Source organism: Neofelis nebulosa, chromosome 13, assembly GCF_028018385.1.
Source record: "Neofelis nebulosa isolate mNeoNeb1 chromosome 13, mNeoNeb1.pri, whole genome shotgun sequence".
In the NCBI taxonomy this organism is placed as follows: Eukaryota; Metazoa; Chordata; class Mammalia; order Carnivora; family Felidae; genus Neofelis; species Neofelis nebulosa.
Genome location: NC_080794.1, coordinates 50,186,273 through 50,206,585, shown reverse-complemented (window position 1 = coordinate 50,206,585; position 20,313 = coordinate 50,186,273). Strand labels below are relative to the sequence as shown.

At 46.5% G+C, this 20,313-nt stretch overlaps 2 protein-coding genes across 10 annotated transcripts in view; one reads left to right on the top strand and one right to left on the bottom strand.

Annotated features, from left to right (window-relative positions):
* The window catches only part of LOC131492966 (anthrax toxin receptor-like), a 113,305-nt gene that overhangs the window by 55,328 nt on the left and 37,664 nt on the right, over positions 1–20,313 (top strand). For 7 of the 9 annotated variants that reach the window (XR_009252378.1, XR_009252376.1, XR_009252374.1 and 4 more), the window contains 7 exons: positions 112–190; positions 1,794–2,009; positions 3,277–3,312; positions 4,442–4,525; positions 5,919–5,996; positions 7,763–8,125; positions 10,853–10,987. Coding sequence is in view for 1 of the 9 variants with exons in the window: in XM_058696936.1 (XP_058552919.1) it covers positions 112–190; positions 1,794–2,009; positions 3,277–3,312; positions 4,442–4,525; positions 5,919–5,996; positions 7,763–7,990 (721 nt within the window). In the remaining 8 variants the exon portion in view is untranslated. Of the gene's footprint in view, positions 1–111; positions 191–1,793; positions 2,010–3,276; positions 3,313–4,441; positions 4,526–5,918; positions 5,997–7,762; positions 8,130–10,852; positions 10,988–20,313 lie in introns of those variants that run through there. The other 2 variants (XR_009252373.1, XM_058696936.1) reach the window with 2 other exon arrangements.
* Positions 1–20,313, bottom strand: part of ZNF488 (zinc finger protein 488) — a 103,643-nt gene that overhangs the window by 63,973 nt on the left and 19,357 nt on the right. The gene's annotated exons all lie outside the window — the stretch shown is intronic.

Below are 20,313 nucleotides of genomic sequence, written 5' to 3'. Positions count from 1 at the left end.
TGCTTATCAGAGTCTTTACAATGAGGACAGCTGTAGGCTGTGGTTTGAGCCAAGTGCAAGAACAAAACGTCTGCAGGGTAGTACACATGACATGACCTTTCTGTGCTTTAGGGTGGTCATCGTTCAATACAGCCTGAACAATGGCGTCACCTTCATTGAGGAGAGCATGAAAGTAACCAGCCTGAATTGTGTGAGTGCCACGGTGGGGCGGCATCCTCCATCCTGGGACTGTCAAGAGCACTGGCATTGGAGGAGAAGATAGTTGGCGGGGGGGGGGGGGGCACGGAAAGAGGACACATGCTGGAGGGCCTGAGAAAGTAGCTTATGCAGACAGGCAGCTGGGACAACTTCTCACAGCCAGCTTGGGGCCCTCAGCCCTTCATCGGCAAACCATCCGCACATCAGGCTTGTGAGGTGCCCTGGGAGCGCTTCCACAAGAGCACCTGCCATGTAGCTTCCTGTCTATCAGGTGCTGCAGAACCTCTGCTGTCTCTCTCTGGGAACCAGGTGTCCCTGAAGGCAAAGGAAAGGGAACGGTTAGAGCTCTAAGCAGAGTCCAGAAATGGTGCTGGGGCTCTGCCACCCCGCCTCTCCCCTTGCCACCTCTGCTGGCCCAAGAATAGTGGTGGAGAGCTCGGGGCTCCATCCTGCATTCCAGCTGGGCAAGTGGGAGAGGCTTGGAGGCAAGTGTTAGGAGCCCGAGTCCAGGACCTCTGGGTCAGTGGGGTGCTCCAAACCCGGGCCCCAGACACAGGGGATCTGGAGGGCGGGACCCACTGTAGCCCTGTGCAGTCGGGGTGTTTCAGCAGCTGCTGACACAGATGAACCCACACACGCCCATCACTGCCTGCAAGCCCAAGCCCGCTTGAGGAACACCCCTGTCATTTTGCAGAGGGCATCAGCCTCCCCTCTGCCTCTGCTGCTTTCTCGTGCTCCTCAGCCATCCGTCTCCACTAACTCTCTGACCTCTGCTGGACCTTGCTCTCCGGCACTTGGTGGGAAGCTGCCAGGGCTGTGGGCAGGGCCTGGGACTCAGCTCAGGGACGGGCACGTGGGAAAGAGGGTGCTGCTCCCAGGTGCCCACTTCTCGGAGCTCCACGTCACCCGGACACCTGGGGCAGGGCAGCATGACATGGGCGACAGAGCACGTTAGGCACAGGAAGAGGGCTGCCTGGGAAGAGCGATGCCCGTGCCTGATTGCCACCAGCCTAGTGTCCAGTCCCAGCTGGGAGGGTTCCAGCAGCACGGACAGTCCTCTGAATGTGTGTTCGCTTGTGCCAGGACAGGCACTCACCGACCAGCAGACCACACTCAGCCATTTGTCCCTCAGGAGCCTAACTGACAGGCCGCCCTCAGCAGGCACATTTAGGAAAGAACTCAGGAGGAGGCTGAGTTCATGGGCCCCCACCCTGCTTCCCCCTCCTGGGCACAGACTCTGTCCCCTGTAGCTCCCCTGCGTCAGGGAAATCCGAACATTTGGTTTAGGGCAGGACTGCACCGTGTGCGGCTGAGGCGTGCAGTGAGGGCTGGCATGTCACACATGGGGATTCCGGTCCTTGTCAGGGCTCTGGGCCAGAGCCTCGGAACGAAGCCAGTGGTGGGCTCTGTGGCCCAGGGCTCCGCAGCGGCTCTTTGAGTGCAGTCTTGTCCTCCAGGCCTTCAGTGCTCCCTGGAGGTGGGGAAATCTGAGGTGAGTGGGAACACACGATGTGCAGGTGTAGTGTGCTGGGGGGAGGCACCCAGTGAGGGCCATCCAGACCCACCCAGGACTCTGACTTTTGTGCTTTTTGCAGGGCAATACATCAGAGCCCACAGATGCCCCAAAGGAGGAGACTTCGGTCCCCACAGTTGGCACACAGAAGACAACAGTGCCCACAGTTGTCACACAGGAGGCACCAGCACCCATGGATGTCACAGAAAAGCCTACCCTTGACTACCTATTCCCATTGTTCGTCCCAACCCTGATCATTATCGTGGTGGTGATCTGCTGTCTCTGTTGCTGCAGGAAGGTGAGTGACCCCTGTGAGTGATCCACACGGCCCTATGACACAAACTGTCCCCAGGCCACAAGGTAACCAAGCCCCACTCACCCCATGATCCTGCCAGTGGGCAGGTTCCCAGAAGCTCCCAGTTCATCACACGAGCAAACACAGGCACAGACTGTGTCTACCATTCCTGGGCAGAGACTCAGCTTGCATCTCAGGGACCCCCTGTTTCATGCTTGTTTCCAGAAGTGGCCTATGAGTTGCCCTGTCCTCTGGGGAGAAGTCACCCCAGTACCTAGTGACAAGGGAGGCATCACAGCAGCCAGGCTTCTGGAGAACTCAGGGAGACCAAGCACCAGAAGAGGCCTCTGATGCTGAGATAGGAAAGCGGGTCCCATAGGAGGCACTGGGGCCCACAAAAGAGAATCTGCTGGAAGGGATGATTCCTAGCCTCTGGGGCAACTGAGCCTTGGAAACCAGTACAGATTTCTGCACACAACCAGTGCATCCCTCCTTCCTTCCTCAGTCATTACTAAGGGCCAGGACATGATGGGCCCCATACTTGGCACACAGGGATGGGAAAGGAGCTGCCACCATCTTGCACACAGGAGCTCACAGTCTGGTGTCTGCTCTGGTATTGGTACCTGGGGGTGGCGGGTAAAATGTCAGCCTCATAGGCTGTGGCATCAGGGCCCTAGCAAAGGAGAGACACTGACCCCCGGGGAGGGAGAAGGGCAGACGTACTGGCTGCTGGGTTTCCAAGGACATAGGACAGAGCTGGGTGAAGGAAGAGGAAACCACAGAGGTGGGAAAGGACAGAGCAAAGCAGCAAGACAGAAGCAGGCCGGATTGCTGTGGAGGGGGAGCTGTGAGGACAGAAAGCGGGAGTGGGGGCTGTCAGCACAGAGTGGGGACTAGGGAAGGCTGCGGGCTGTGGGAGGTGAGGGGAGAGGAGGAAGGGAATTGGATGTGTTCTCTTGTCTTCATGTCATGGAAGGGCTCCTAATGAAAACTACTGCGTGGACACCTCCGCCAGGGACCAGGCACCCTAGTCTGGCTGTCTCCCTGTCCACCGCCAGGGAGGTCCGATATCCCTTTGATAGCCCAGGAGCCTGAGCCTTGGGATGCTGGAGCCAGTTGGCCACATCCCATAGACAGTGGGCTCGCAGACTGACACCCAAAGCCCGCGTTCTGTCCCACTGCTGCTGAGTAGGGTCGCCTTCTGTCTGCATGGCCGAGCCAGTGCCCTCATGCTCCTCCAGCCTATGTTCATGTCTCTTTAACATTCTAGCCCTGCAAGGAGCTACCAGTGCAGAAGATAGTAATGGTAAGTCCTGATTTTTGTCCTCATGTCAGCGTGCCCAGTGCCCACACAGACCTTCACAAAAGGGAACCACACAGACCTTCACAAAACCTGCCTGTGGGACATTTCTACCCCCTGCCCCACTGCCTGCCACCTACCTGGGCAGAGAGAGCTGGCCAAAAAAAGAGGGTGATGGAGCGGCAGGGAGGGGCCTCAGGAGGCCTTAGGACTCAAAACACCTTTCCCAAGTGTGCACCACAGCCTGATCCAGGGCCTTTGCCACCAAATTAGTAACTTGAGATAACCTGTTTCAGCAAGTGCTGTGATCCCCATTGAAATATTAGTGGCTTTTTAAATTTTTATCAATTTCCAAAGGACTATTTATAGTACACAGGTGAACTTTCAGAAAAGGAGCCTTCCATTTCAGAACTTGGTCCCTGCCCAGGCTCTGATGTATGTTGAGCTGCATTTTGTTGATCTCCATCCCTGTCACCCGCCAGGGCAAGAGGTTTGGCCACAATTATATTTTAGTGACTACAGGCTGGGGAGGTTGGAGGAGAGTGTGTTACTTGGCGTTGAGCTGTGAGGCAGGCCCGGCCCAGATGAGCACAAAGAGCCAGGGCCGGTGAGCTGTCTGTGGCTCCTCAGGGTAGAAGCCTAAAAGAGATCCAGAGGAAGTAGTTACAGCAGGACACTATGTCAGAGGAAGGGGACCGGGCCTGGGTTTGGGTAGGAAAAAGACCCCACTGGCCAGCGCTGTACTGACTGATGGCACTGTTGCCTGAGGAGGCTGGATCTGCCAGGGGCAAATGAATGCAGCCCGGGCCCCTGCAAATGCTCCCACCCTGACAGCCCTCCTGTCCACTGCACAGCCCTAAGACCAGGGTTTTCCACCAAAGGCAGACCCCGGGACCAAAGGGACAGGAGAGACTTTGTCAGCCTTTGGGGAAAAGGTCATATTTACAAATAAATTGCATTTCCTGGTTTTTACCATGTGGGACACTGCCGTAGTGTAGGATGCTACTGATGTGTCCTTAAAATCTCTCAATGCACCATTGCTGAGTGGCCACTAAGAGGTGCGGGAGCAACAGATGTTATATGTCTGCACCAGAAGCTCCCAGACAAAACAGCAAAATGTGCTTTCTCTTCCTAGAAGCCAGAGACATGTATACAGACACGTACCCCGGTGATTGTCCCTTCTTGTATGTACCAGGAAGACACTATAAGACGGATAGAGGTGAGAAGGGCCTTTATGTGGGGCTGAGGGACAAGGGAGGGCAGCCAGTCCATGGCCCCACATGAACCATGACTTGGGTGGAGATGAGTTTTGTGGGCATTACATCGATTGCTGGGCACCAGAGAAAATGCCGGGGCCATCCCAATCCTGGGCCCCAGGAGAGGGCAAAGAGTGTGAGGTCTCCTGCCATCACCAACACCACGTGGAGCCCGGCACCAGGCTTGGAAGGGGCCCAGGTCTGCAGATGTTGGTGGCTGGCCACAGCCCGCCAGTCCCAGGCTGTCTGAGGTTGTCAGCAGCTCCAACAATGGCTTCCATTTTTGTGGCCAGCAGGCAGAGGAGTAAAACACAAGCTCAATCACAGTCTCCCACAGGTCAGAAAAAGAATCGTTTAAGAAAAATTCTGAGCAAAGTTTGTTCCATGAGTCAGCTCAGCAGAGTGAGGGACTAAGCTAACTACATTGTCCTTGGACACACTGACATGGCTCCTCATGGAGGAGGAGGCTGTGAGGAAACATCCTCACAGGAAGTGCTAGGGCCGCACCCTGGGTGGGAGCTCCAGGCCCTGCAGGGGCATGAAGACAGGGTGGGGAGGCCCCAGGCGGCCCTGGCTGAGAAAGGAAGAACCCCATATTCTTCCTTTATGGGCTGTGCCCTCCTCCGGGTCCTACATCTCTGGTGATGCACCTGTTGGAACCATTCTACCAGGGCCCGGCCATGTTAGTCCTAGTCCAGCTGTCTCCGTGTTGACCCTGCAAGGAGCCCCAGATGGCAACATGACAGCAGGCGGACAGTCAGCCTGGGGGCTCAAAGAAGCCAAACTGCCTCCAGACAGGGCAAAGGTCATGGGGCTTGTTCCTGCTCACAAGGCACAGCCCTACCTGCCCCCTCAGTAGGGCCCAGAGAGGCCTGAAGTCCTGAGGCCACCTGTCCCTAGGTCCAGGGCCTCTTGCCGGTGTCCTCCCTTCCTGTCTCCCCAGCAGCCCCGGGACCAGCCCTCTTCCCCTTCTGCCTGTGGTGTGACCCACTTCGGGTCCTTGTCCCCTTCTCCCAGCTCCTGCCCAGCTCCCTGATGCCCACATCACATTCCCCTGCGACCCCGCATGTCCCCCACCTTAGACCCTTCCTCTCAAAGTAGCCCCTGCCTTCTCCTCCTACACCCGAAATACAGACTCATTTCGGGTTCCAAAACAATCTGTGACCTACAGTGACACTGTCTGCCCTGAAACACACAAGGCCACCAGGCCCCTGCCCCAGGCGGAGACTACAGAGCAGCCTCGGTGTGTTCCTGGGGACAGAGCCTTCTGGAGCCATCTCAGGCAGTGGGTCCTCTACCCCTCTGGAGGTGACGGCCAGGCCCTGGACCTTCCTCACAGCCACATCTGCTTTTCAGGGCAAACTGGACACCTTGTGTGACTTTGTGCAAAGCTGCAACCAGATCCCATTGATGTGGTGTCAGCCCAGGAACGCGGTAAGCAGGGGCACAGGGATGTTCCCTGGGCAGGCGCCCTTTTCTCTTTGCCCTTGGCAGCTGAGCTCAGGGACTATGGGTCAGAGAGCCCTGTCCAGGCATCGTCTGGGAGGATGCCCCAGACGAGGAGACGCAGTGCTCATGAGCCTCCCGTGTGGATTCTGGGTGGGGCGCCTGCATTTCCTTGCTGGTCCCCATCAGAAGGACAAGAAGCTTTCTTGGGGAGAGTGTTACCCAGTGCCTCCAAACTTAAGTGAAAGAGGCTGGAGAAGGAGGCAGGCCAGCAAGTTCTCCTGACCCCCAACCATCATCCCTCCCCACCGAGCTCCCCAACCTGTGTCTGCTGGATCCACACCCTCATCCTCTGAGACTCTCCTGGGCGGCTCCCTCATGTGCCAGGAATGCTGGAGGGCATGGTGACACCCCCATGTCGTTGACCAACATTGCGTGCTTTTGCCAGCTAGTAGAGTCCCTCCACGTGCCACTGCCTGTGACAACGGGGAGAAGCCTGCATGTTACAGGTGTTCCCCTTGGAATTTAATGGTTGTGACAGCTAATTGTTAGAGTTCCTCCTATGCCAGCTGCCAGTCTAAGAACTTTCCATAATTTCACATTCAATCCTGCCAGTAACTGTACGTGCAGGTACTAATATGCCACTTTTTCCAAGGGGAACTAAGGCACAGAGAAATCAAGCAACTTGCCCCAGGTCACAGAACCTGGGAGTGGCAGAGCTGGACTTGAACCCCAGGGCCTGCCACCACCCTTCTCACTGCCCTGCCCCCCATCAGGTCAGCACTCATGAAACCATAATGGTTTCCCCAAAACCAATGCAGGGCTCAGAATTAGGGCCCATGAAGAGCATGCTCCTGGCTTGCCTGGGAATCATGTGCCTAAGTTTCCCCATGATCAGAACCTCAGACTGGGCCAGGTGCCTGGAGGACGTGGTGTCCCCAGTATCTATAGTGAGGGCTGCATTAGTCATTTGCTTGGTTCAGGCAAGCATGACTGTCCCTGGTGGCCAGGTGAGCATTAGGAGTCCTGGGCACGCCTGGGAGTGGGGACCCTGCTGAGGAGACACACTGGATGTGTGCTGACACACATCCAGGCTTGCCTGGGAATCATTCCCTGGGCTTCCCCATGATCAGACCCTTTTCAAAGACTGGGCCCAGTGCCTAGAGAATGTTGTGGTCCCCAGTATCTGTAGTGAGGCCTGCCCTGGTCACATTCAATGAATACTCACTGTCTGGCTGGGCAGATGGACCTTCAGAATGCTGAGCAGTATCATTCTCTTCCCACACCAAGAGACCGATGGGTTCTGCTGCCATCTTCCCATCACCCATGGGAAGGTACCCCTACACTCCCTGACTTTGGGGGACCTGGATCCTGGTCTGAGGGCTGAGATGAAGGCTTATCCCTTCATCACATACTCCCACAGAAAGCCTGGGAAACACTGGAGCTGCAAGGCCTCCTTGCTTCCCAGGCCCCCAGTCCAACAGGGAACATCAAGTCCAATACCAGAGGGAAAGGGTGTTCTGAGTCAGAAAACCTGGGGTGGCTGGGGGACACAGGGAAGACTTCCAACAGCTGAACAGAGTCTTAAAATAGCAGCCCAGCCTGGAAACCAGCACCCAAGAGAGGAAGGGCATCAAGAAAGGCCTACTGTGTTGGTCCAAAGGGTTTAAATCCCTTGAGCCAAAGACACCAAAGCCTTCTGGTCCTAATTCCAGTGGCTTCCCAGTGACCTTCTCTCTCTTCTTTTCCTACAGGGGAAGTATATCATCTTCAACTTCGTGAATCCCCTCTGCGGGCAGTTGCCCTATAGCCCAAACATTTGCCTTCCACCCAGCCAGGAGTGCTTTCCTCTCAACAGCTGCTGCTCACAATGCCAACACCCCTCCTTCATATGCTCCCAGCCACCCTCCAGGATGCTGTCACTGCTCCCTCCTCCTGCCCATGCACTCTCCAGAACTACTTTGTCACTCCCACCCCCATAACCCAGCCTCTAAAGTCCCCAGGACCCAAGACTGTTAAGAGCTCTTTGTGTACCAAATTGGATATATATATATTGAGTCTTGGTTTACGATCAAAGGAGTTGGAATTGTGGCTGATCAACAAGAATTTGTTGCCTGGTAAGCACTGTTTCTCTGTATGTGACGTATCTATACTGCTCCTGCCAGGAGAAAGCACCCTGTTGTTCTGTGGATGCAAACGTTGATGCGCCCGAGTCCCCACAGCCCACTCTTTATCTGTCATGTGGAGATTTAGCCAAATTCTGTTCTTTGAGGAAAACCCATAGTGTCTTTGAAATGTGAATATGCCCTGTGTCAACCAGTCATTGGCTATTATTTAATATTTGGGGCAAGTTACTTAATCTCTCTGTGTTTCAATTACCTCATTGAAAAGATGGAGATAATGGTGTCTTCTCTACAGGATGGCCTTTAGGGTGATGGTGTGCACTGCAGTGTGCCTAGCACAGGGCCAGGTCCCTACTAAAGACTCAGATGTCCAGTAGCTAATGTCTTTGTTTTTTGTTTTAGGAGTGGACAGAAAGATGAGCTCAGAGACATCAAGAAATATCTGGTGAGGTCAGGGCAGTCAGAATGGAGACCATGCCTGAGACTTTCAGCTCTGGCCACCAGGGCATGGGGTTGGTATACCCCCAGGTCCACCACCCACATAACCTCCAAAACACCAGTGGGAAAAGCCATGGTATTTACTACCTCCTTCAAAAATGTTAGTTCCTTTTCCATACCCTTAATATTTCTCATGATACAAAGGAGAACCGTGGTGCCCACTTTCCTGAGCTTTCAAATCTGCTTCCCTCCTGACAGAGGCAGACTTCCCAGTTGTTCAAACCCTTTCTCATTAAGTCTGTGTTGACCTGATCAAAGTTTTTCTTCTACACTAACATGTTTGAAAACCATCCATAGACAAGGCCCCATTTTTAAAATTCCAGAACATGGGAGTGACGTTATAGCATTTCCCTGGACCATGGTGTCTGAAAAGGGCAGGAGAAATTACTACATTCTGACCTCACCACCCCTCTCCCAGGCTGTCATTGCACTACAGTGAAAGGGTTCCCTTCGGCCTATGGTTTCTCCGGGGGGTGGGGAGGAGAGACTAAGGTGGACATCTAGCCTTTCCCACCTTTATGGGACACTCCCAGAAAACCTACTCTGGTCTCCCTAACCAGAATCACAGGTGTAAGCTGTTGGGATTGAGTGTGGAATTTGATTTGGATGGGATAGATAGGAAGGTCTCATAGCAACCAGTGTTCAGAAATTGGCAGATTGTGTTCCCCCTCTTGGTGATCCCTGAGTACAGATACTAGCCAGTAGTTCTCAAAGAGAACCAAGCCAATGGTCCCATCTAGTCAAGGAAACTTAGGGCAGTTCTGCCTGATTCAGGCCTCCAGCCAACAAGCCATGCAGCCCTTACAGCCTGTTGTAGCCCTTCACCCAGGCAGGGAAGCAAATTTCTACCCCCATCTACGAGTGAATATGGCCTCCAGTTCACAGTCAGGAAGCCTAACCAGAATACCTGAAAGCTGCATAGCTCATCTTATTGCACTGCTTACAGTGGCATCCAAGCAAAGAATGCATCCGGCAACTCTTCCCAACTGCAGAACCAAAGTGGTGGCCCTATCTGGCCAGAGAACTTCGTGGGCAGTTCTGCCTGATTTTTGTCTATAACCAATGAAGCATCTTGGAGTCTGTTCTGCTGTCCTGCCTAGAGAGGGAAATGGGTTCATGGCCCCACATGCTACTGAGTAGAGCACTAGGCAGTCTGACCAGAGAACTTGGGCAACTACAGAGCCCATTCTACAACCACACTGGTGCATGGAATCAAGAAAACAGTGCTATCCGACTGTTCCCAGTCAGAGGAAGTCCCAGGTCACTCCACTGACCTCAGGGCTTGGACAGTGGCCTCACCCAAATAGAAAGCCTGATAGCAAGCCCCACTTACTCAAATACACTGTCTACTGACCCTTCCAGAACCTCAAGCTGAGCTGACTTGTGAAGAACTGTGTCTGCCGGAGCAAACTTGTAAAGTCAGGACTAAGAGACTGTTTAGTCAAATGTGTACATACCAACACAATGAATCTGAAAATCACAATCAGGTAAACATGACACAGTGAGTACAAACTAATAAAGTTCCAGTAACTGACTTTAAAGAAATGGAGATATATGAACTTTATGGCAGAGAATTCAGAATAATCATTTTAAAGAACTTTAGTGAACTACATGAACACACAGGCACAAAACTAAACAAAATTAGGAAAAACAATACATGAACAAAATGAGATCAGCAAGGAAATCGAAACATTGTGAAAAGGAAGCCTTACCGAGATGGAGTCAGAAGGCCAACATGGAATCTACCCCAAAAACCAAGAACACACTTTACACACTGTATGTTAGACAATTTGACAATAAATTATACTAAAAAATTAAAAAAGAATTTTTTTTAATTGAAAAGGCCAACAGGGGGAGCTCTCAGGCCCTACCTCTCTTCCTCAATTTCAGACTCCACAGGAAGAGACCAAACCCCTCAAGTCCACAACTACTTTACTATGCTGACAGGAGGAAGAAAGGTTTTCCTCCTTCCCCAGCAACAGCCCTGCCAATGAGAGACTGTCTCAACTCAGCCAATGGAAACTCACTATACTTCAGATTCCCAGTTTACTCCAGTGACTTTTTTTTTTTATAACAGCCCTCCAAACTTCCCTTTTCCTCTGTTTAAAGAGCGGTCCTCTCCTTTGTTGTCAGGATTTGCCTGTGGTTTTGCAGTAGCTTGCCTGTTCCAAATTGCAGTTCTCTGCTATTCCTGGTAAAATAACTGACAGTTTTATTTCTAAGGTTAACAATAATTGGTGATCAGAAGTGGGATCTAGAGAAGACCCCCAACAATTCCAAGGCTGGTGAGCAAACAGATGGTGGTACCCCCAGAGCTAATTGGACTCACTGCTTTCTTGCCAACCCTGGAGTTTGAGGGTAAGTTTTCTCCTGGATTTTGTGCTCCACTCTCTGTGTATGAGTTCTCCTGGCTTTATTCAGAATCTGTTTTCAGGCCTTGTCCTTTCTGTGAGTATAGCCTTTGGCCTGACACGTTTTTGGAAATGGACTACTGCTATTGAACTGTACTGGCCTTTGGTCTGATTCCTTTGGGAACTAGCCCATTCCTATTGAAACTGCACCATTTAGAAATTGTTCTTTTTGCTCTAGATTAACAACAACAACAACAACAACAACAACAACAACAACCCCTCCAAGAATGGGATCCCAGTCATCAAAATGCTTTGAGACTTTCCCCACCACCACTGGGACTTTAGATTTAAAATCTGTGGTGCATCCTCATGCACATTTATAACTAAGTGAACCAACTTAACCAAAAGTAATTTAGAACTGCATCGACCACTGTGGGGAATTTTCAGTCTCCCACACTTGTTTTTTTCAAAATTAAATTAGAAAGTCATGGCTTCAGCTAACAAAAACAAATGAAAACAAACAAGCAAATTGAATGGGATGTCTGTTTTAACTGGTATCTTGAAACTTCCAAACATTTTCAGGATTCTAAGTTTGCCTCTGTCTTTTTGGGGGGTGTTTTAATTCATTTACTCCTAATCAAAAATTCATTTTGATACATAATATATACAAAATTCAAAAGTTACAGAGGGTATGCAATGAAAAAGAAGTCTCCCCGCCACTACGCCTGCCCAGTTCCCTTCCTGGAAGGCAGCCTCAGTTACAAACCCCTCTGTTTCTTTCCAAAGTTAATCAATGTATACATAAGTATATATGCACATAGTATTTTATTTTTTCTTTTATTTTTTAATTTTTACTTTTATTTATTTAATTTCAAGTTAGTTGACATACAGTGTAGTATTGGTTTCAGGAGTAGAATCCAGTGATTCATCTCTTACATATGACACCCAGTGCTCATTCTAACAAGTACCCTCCTTAATACCCATCACCATTTAGCTCATCCCCCCACTCACCTCCCTTCCAGCAACCCTCAACTTTTTCTCTTTAAGAGTCTCTTGTGGTTTGTCTCCCTCTGTTTTCTCCCTCCCTCTCTCTTTCCTATTTTTCCTTAATTTCTCTTTTGTTCATCTGTTGTGTTTCTTAAATTCCACATGTGAGTGAAATCATAAAATATCTGTCTTCCTCTGATGGACTTATTTTTCTCGGCATAATACACTCTATTTCCACCCACATTGTTCCAAATGGCAAGATTTCATTCGTTTTCATCACCAAGTAATATTTCAGTGTGTGTGTGTGTGTGTGTGTGTGTATGTATGTATGTATATATATACATATGTACATGTGTATGTATGTGTATATACATATATGTATATATATATGACATATCTTCTTTACCCATTCATCAGTAAATGGACATTTGGGGTCTTTCCATAATTTGACTATTGTTGATAGTTCTGCTATAAACATTGGGGTGCAAGTACCATATCAATTCAGCATTTTTGTATCCTTTGGATAAATACCTAGTAGTGCAATTGCTGGGCTCTAAGGTACTTCTATTTTTAATTTTTTGAGGAAACTCCATACTGTTTTGCAGAGTGGCTGCACCAGTTTGCATTCCCATCGGCAGTGCAAGAGGGTTCCCCTTTCACCACATCCTTTCCAACATCTGTTGTTAACTGAGTTGTTAATTTTAGCCATTCTGACAGGTGTGAGATATGTCATTGTGGTCTTGATTTGTATTTCCCTGATTATGAGTGGTGTTGAGCATCTTCTCACGTGTCTGTTAGCCATCTGGATATCTTCTTTGGAAAAGTGTCTGTTCATGTCTTCTGCCCATTTCTTCATTGGATTATTTGGGGGGGGTGTTGAATTTGATAAGTTCTTTATAGATTTTGGGTACTACCCTTTATCTGATAGGTCATTTGCAAATATCTTCTCCCATTCCATTAGTTGCCTTTTAGTATTGTTGATTGTTTCCTTCACTATGCAGAGACTTTTTATCTTGGTGAGGTCCCAATAGTTCATTTTTGCTTTTATTTCCCTTGCCTCCAGAGACATGTCTAGTAAGACGTTGCTGCATCCAAGTTCAAGAGATTGCTGCCTGTTTTCTCCTCCAGGATTTTGATGGTTTTCTGTCTCACATTTAGGTATTTCATCAATTTTGAATTTATTTTTGTGTATGATGTAAGAAAGTGGTCCAGTTTCATTCTTCTGCATGTCACTGCCCAGTAGTTCTCCAAGCACCATTTACTGAAGAGACTGTATGTTTTCAATTGGATAACTCTTTCCTATTTTGTCAAAGGTTAGTTGGCAATACATTTGTAGATGAATTTCTGGGTTCTCCATTCTGTTCCTTTGACCTATGTATCTGTTTTTGTGCCAATACCATAACTTTTTGATGATTACAGCTTTGTAAGACAGCTTCGAGTCTGGAATTGTGATACCTCCAGCGTTGGTTTTCTTTTCAACTCTACTTTGGCTAGTCAGAGTCTTTTCTAGTTCCATACAAATTTTAGGATTGTTTGATTTAGCTCTGTGAAGAATACTGGTGTTATTTTTATAGGGATTGCATTGACTGTGTAAATTGCTTTGGGTAGTATCGACATTTTAGTAATATTTGTTCTTCCAGTCAATGAGCATGGAATATGGAATGTTTTTCCACTTCTTTGTGTCTTCTTCAATTTCATTCATAAGCTTTCTATAGTTTTCAGCATACAGCTCTTTTGCCTCTTTAGGTTTATTCCTAGGTATCTTCTGGTTTTTGGTGCAATTATAAATCAGACTGATTCCTTGATACCTCTTTCTGCTGCTTCCTTATTGGTGTATAGAAATGCAACTGATTTCTGTACATTAATTTTATATCCTGTAGCTGCTGAATTCATGTATCAGCAGTTTTTTGGTGGAGTCCTTCGAGTTTTCCATGTCATTTGCAAAGAGTGAAAGTTTGACTTTTTCCTTGCCACTTTGGTTGTATTATATTTCTTTTTGTTTGACTGCTGAGGCTAGGACATCCAGTTCTATGTTGAACAACAGTGGTGAGAGTGGACATCCCTGCCATATTCCTGACCTTAGGGGAAAAACTCTCAGTTTTTCCTCACTGAGGATGATTTTAGCTGTGGGCCTTTCATATATGGCTTTTGTGATGTTGAGGTATATTCCTTCTATCCATATTTTCTTGAAGGTTTTTATCAAGAAAGGATGCTGTATTTTGCCAAATGCTTTTCCTCCATCATATTGACGGAATCATATGGTTCTTATCCTTTCTTTCATTAATGTGGTGTATAACATTGATTGATTTGCAAATATTGAACCATCCCTGAGACCAGGAATAAATCCCACTTGATCATGGTGAATAATTCTTCTACTGTTCTGTTGCATTCAATTTGCTAGTATCTTGTTGAGAATTTTTTTCATCCTGGTTCATCAGGGATATTGGCCTGTAATTCTCCTTTCTGGTGGGACCTTTGTCCAGTTTTTGAATCAAGTTAATGCTGGCTTCATACAATGAGTGTGGAAACTTTCCTTCCATTTCTATTTTTTGGAACAGTTTGATGAGAATAGATATTAACTCTTCTTTAAATATCTGGCAGAATTCACCTGGGAAGCCATCTGGCCTAAGACTCTTATTTGTTGGGAGATTTTTGATAACTGATTAATTTCTTTGCTGGTTATGAGCCTGTTCAAATTTTCTGTTTCTTCCTGTTCGAGTTTTGGTAGTGTGTGAGTTTCTAATAATTTGTCATTTTTTCCAGATTGCCCAGTTAGTTTGCATATAATTTTTCATCATATTCTCTTATAATTGTTTGTGTTTCTGTAGTGTTGGTTGTGATCTATCCTCTTTCATTCATGATTTTATCTATTTGCATCCTCTCATTTTTTTCTTTTTGAGAAGTCTGGCTAGGACATTATCAATTTTGTTTATTCTTTCAAAAAACCAACTTTTAGTTTCATTGATTTTTTCTACTGGGTTGTTTTTTTGTTTGTTTTTATAATTTATTTATGCTCTCATCTTTAATATTTCCTTTCTTCTGCTGGTTTTGGCCTTTATTTGCTGCTCCTTTTCTAGCTCCTTTAGTTGCAAGGTGAGGTTGTGTATATAGGACCTTCCTTGCTTCTTGAGATAGGTCTGAATTGCAATGTAGTTTCCTCTTAGGACTCCCATTGCTGCATTCCAGAGTGTTTGGACTGTCTTGTTTTATTTTCATTTGCTTCCATGTTTTTTTTATTTCTTCGTTAATTTCCTGGTGAATCCATTCATTCTTTAGTAGCATATTCATTAACTTCCGTGTCTGTGAGGGCTTTCCAAATTTTTTCTTGTGGTTGATTTCAAGTTTCATAGTATTGTGATCTGAAAATATGCATGGTATGATCTCAATCCTTGTGTACCTGTTGAGGGATGATTTGTGACCCAGTATGTGATTTATTCTGGGGAATGTTCCATGTGCATTGCACTCAAGAAGAATGTGTATTTTGATGCTTTAGGATGAAATGTTCTGAATAGATCAGTTAAGTCCATCTGTCCAGTGTGTCATTCAAAGCCTTTGTTTCCTTGTTGATTTTATGCTTAGATGATATGTTCATTGCTGTAAGTAAGGTAGTAAAGTCTCCTACTATTGTGGTATTATTATCAATTTTCTTTTATGTTTATGATTAATTGGTATATATATTTGAGTGCTTTCAAAATGGGGGCATAAATATTTACAATTATTAGATCTTGATGGATACACCCCTTAAAAATGATATAATGCCCTTCTTCGTCTCTTATTATAGTCTTTGTTTTAAAAAAAAGTTTCTCCCAGGGTCGCCTGGGTGGCTCAGTTGGTTGAGCATTTGACTTCAGCTCAGGTCATGATCTCACAGTTCATGGGTTCAGGCCCCACATCAGGCCCTGTGCTGACAGCTTGGAGCCTGGAGCCTGCTTCAGATTCTGTGTCTCCCTCTCTCTCTGCCCCTCCCCTGCTCGTGCTCTTTCTCTGTCTCTCAAAAATAAATAAACATTAAGAAAATTTTAAGTAAAATAAAATATAGTTTGTCTGTGGTTCCTGGGTGGCTTTAAGTGTCTGACTTCAGCTCAGGTCATGATCTTACAGTTCATGGATTCAAGCCCCAAATTGGGCTCTATGATGACAGCTCAGAGCCTACAGCCTTCGGATTCTGTGTCTCCCTCTCTCTCTGCCAGTCTGCCACTTGTACTCTTTCTCTCTCTTTCAAAAAAACAATCGACATTAAAAAAATTTTTAAAAATATGTCTGATATAAGTATGGCTACTCCAGATTTCTTTTGATGTCCATTAGTAGGATAGATGATGGTTCTCCATCCCCTCACTTTCAATCTGCAGGTTTCTTTAGGTTTAAAATGAGTCTCTTATAGGCAGCATATAGATGGATCTTATTTTTTTATCCTTTCTGATACCCTATATTTTGATTGGAGCATTTAGTCCATTTGCATTCAGATTGATTATTGAAAGATATGAATTTAGTGTCATTGTGTTACCTGTAGAGTTGGTGTTTCTGGTGATGTTCTCTGATACTTTGTAATGTTTGTTGCTTTGCTCTTCTTTTTTTTTTTTTTTCCTGCACTTAGAGTCCCCCTTAAAACTTCTTGCAGGGTTTGTTTAGTTGTCATGAACTCCTAGAGTTTTTGTTTGGGAACCTCTTTATCTTTCATTCTATTCTGAATGACAGCTTTGTTGAATAAAGGATTCTAGGATGCATATTTTTCCTAGTCAGCACATTGAATGTTTCCTGCACTTCCTTTCTGGCCTGCCAAATTTCTGTGGACAGGTTTGCTTCTAACCTTATGTGTTTACCCTTGTAGGTTAAAGATGTGTTCTCCCTAGCTTCTCTAATAATTCTTTATCTTTGTATTTTGCAACTTTCATTATGATATGTCATGGTTTTGACCTGTTTTTATTGATTTTGAAGAGAATTCCCTGTGCCTCTGGACTAGGATGCCTGTTTCCTTCCCCCAGATTAGGGAAGTTCTCAGCTAAACATTGTTCAAATAAACCTTCTGCCCCTTTTTCCCCGCTCTTCTTCTTCTGGGATTCCTATGATACAGATATTGTTTCATTTCATGAAATAACTTAGTTCTCTAAGTCTCTCCTCATACTTTAGTAATTTCCTTTCCCTCTTTTTTTCAGCTTCATTATTTTCCATGATTTTATCTTCTATTTCACCTATTCTCCCTTCTGCTTCTTCAATCCTTGCTGTCATTGTGTGCAACTTATTTTGCATCTCAGTTATAGCATTTTTTATTTCATCCTGACTAGTTCTTAGGTCTTTGATCTCTACCACAAGGTTTCTCTGGTGTCTTCTATGCTTTTTTTCAAGCCCAGATATTAGTCTTATGACTGTTGCTCAAAATTCTTGTTTAGATATATTGGTTATATCTGTTTTGAGCAAGTCCCTGGCTGAGACTTTTTCTTGGCTTTTCTCTTGGGTAGAATTTCTCCATCTTGTCATTTTGTCTAAGTTTCTGCCTTTTGCATGTTTTAAAAGCTTATTATGTTTCATGCATCTAAGAATACTATTATATTAAAAAGGATTCATACACTGCCCAGGGCCTGGCACATCAGAAAGTGTTTCTGGTATGTGCTGTGTGCACTCTACTTTTGCATTTTGGCTGCTCTTTCCCACTGGTCAGTCCTTTGGAGAGCTCCTCCCTGCTTCCAGTGGTGGAATGTTTGGACCTTTAACTAGGTGTGCTCTGATTTGTTTGTTGAAACAATCCTGGGGAAAAAGGGAGGGGGAACCTGATCCCATAAAAAGAGAAAAGGAAAGGGAAACAAAAACAAACAAACAAAAACAGAATAAAAAAAACTGTAAGGCTGATTCCAAACAAGCAAACAATAAGAATGGGGGAAAAAAGCAGAAGAAAAGGGAAAAGAAGGAAAAAGGAAAGAATAAAAAAGCCTGATCCAAAAAAAAAAAATAGATGAAATGACAAAAAACAAATAAACTATGAGCCCAATTCCAAAAGAAAAAAAGAGCTCTCTGTGGTTGCATGGAGGGTGCTGGCTGTGCTTGTCTGGAGGAGAGTCAGAGTCAGTATTGCCCCAGTAAATAAGCAGTTCCCAGGCACCAAGAAGCAGGGTTTCATGTAAGCCAGTTCCGCTTCCAATGGGGGCTGCTGTGTTGCTCCCTGAAGTCCCACCATGTTGGTGTTTGGGGGTAAATGGCGCCACCCCAATCTCGAATGCCTGGACCAGGAATCACAACCCCCACTATTCAGGTAGCTTTCACAGAATAGCGAGGGCAGTAGCTCACCCTGAGCCACAGCTCTCCTGCATTTTTTCTTTGGCACGTGGCTAGGTTCCACAACCCAAAGTCTTAAAGGACCTAGCGTGGTGTGGATCTGCTCCCTTCCTCCAAAGTAGAGCCTCTCCACCCTGCTGATAAAAGGCCTTTGGCACCTAGAAGGTCTTTTGTCCTCAGAGAGGCAATCAACTCTCTTCCAAAAGTACTACAGGAAGGGGATCATTCTCTCCCAGTGCACCCCAGAGATCTCTACACCCCACTATGCACTCCAGGGCTAGCTCCCTCCTCCCCAGGAACACACACCACAGCGCTGCTCTAGAAAAAGTCACACACTTCCAAAACCTCAGAGTTTGAGCCCCAAAAGCTGTTTGCAAAAATGAACTGGGACACTTAGTACTTCTCGCTCCCTAGTCCATGTTCCAGAGAGGTTTTCCTCTTGTGCTAATATCAATGCCACACTATCTCAATGCCTCTCTCTTTCTCTCCACAGAAAGGGTTCCCTCCCTTCCACAGCGCCATCATTTTTCTCTTCCCCAGTTCACATCCACACACCTCTTCCTTGCCAAGCTGTCGCCCTCCAACAGTGGAGATCCTCCTGCCACTCTGCAGATCGATTTTCTGGGTGTTCCAAGTAATCTGACCTCAATACAGCTGTGTCTGAGAGACGAGGAAAGCCCAATGTCCCCCTACTTCTCTGCCATCTTAACTCCTCCTTCACAAAAACACTATTTCTTAAGTTAACTGAGGCAAACAATTAAAAGAAGTCAAAATGGTCTCTAAGACCTTTTCCCCCTTCCCCTGTCTTCTTTTTCTGCAGACACTTGGCAATCACCTTGTGCTCAGACTCCACCTCTATCCTCTCTGCCAAACTTAACTTTTGCTCTAAACCTCTCCCCACACCCTCCTTTCTTGAACATATTAAAACCTGACTCCTTAAAGTTAAGTCTTCTGAGGATCTAAATAAACCCCAAATTTCTTATGTTCCTTGGATTATGGCTGAACTGCAAGGCATAAAGAGCCTCCTAAACTAATTGAGGGCCTCCGTAGGTTTGCTGAAGTGCTTCAAACTTACCAACCCAGTTTCTCAGATTTATATCAATTACTCCACGTGCTTTTTAGTAAGGTCAAGGCTAAACTCTGGATGAAACTAGTCAAATAACATCCTGGGAAGAATTTAGAGAAACAGCCCCTTAATTTTTGGCAAGATGCTAGAACACTTGCTGAAAATCTCCAGTGAGAAATTACAGTAGCTTTTCCCAAGCCTGTTGACTAGAACAAACTTCAGTCTTGTCCTCAAAAGCCTGATGAACCTGTCCATGACCATTACAACTGAGTATAAATTGTTTTTAAAGGAAATTCTTGTTTTCATTTAGACACTGAATCCACCAAGATAGGACTCAACTCTCTTTATTAATGGACTGAACTGGGAGCTTTCTCCTTTAGATAAAAGGACCAAGAAAGAATGGGAAACTATGTTCACTCCAGATCTAGTGGATTTGGCAAACCAGCTCACTTGCATCCTGTATTACTCACCTGAAAGAAAGACCACAACAATTCTCAGTTTTTAGCCCCAGCAAATGAAGGGCCCTAAACAGAACTTAAAACCTCCTAGTTTCTGTTATTATTGCAAAGCACTAGAACATTGGGCAAAAGGTTGTTACAAACATAAGCATTCCATACACCTTCAGGTCTCTACTCAGTCTTTCCAGTGTCCTTTTAGTTCCTAATGATGGGTTTCCAAGGAGCTAGAGGGGTGCTTCCCAAATCTCCCTCTTAAATGGCTGAGAAATTGAATGAATTTGTCTCCAGGTAGAGAATGAATTTGTCTCTGTCCTTATTGACATTGAAGCTATGCTCTTGGGGGCTCAACCCCATTCCTATAAAGCAGCCCCAGTCTCAGAGTGCTAAAACAGTTCAGATAGTAAGGTTCTGTAATAAACCTCAACAGGTTCCTGTCTCTGAACCTATTCCCTTTTATCTAGGCCCTTTGAAATATACCCACACTTTTCTCCTTAGTTCCTCTACCCCTATTCATTTATTGGGCTGAGATTTCTTAGAAAAGTTATCATGCCAGAA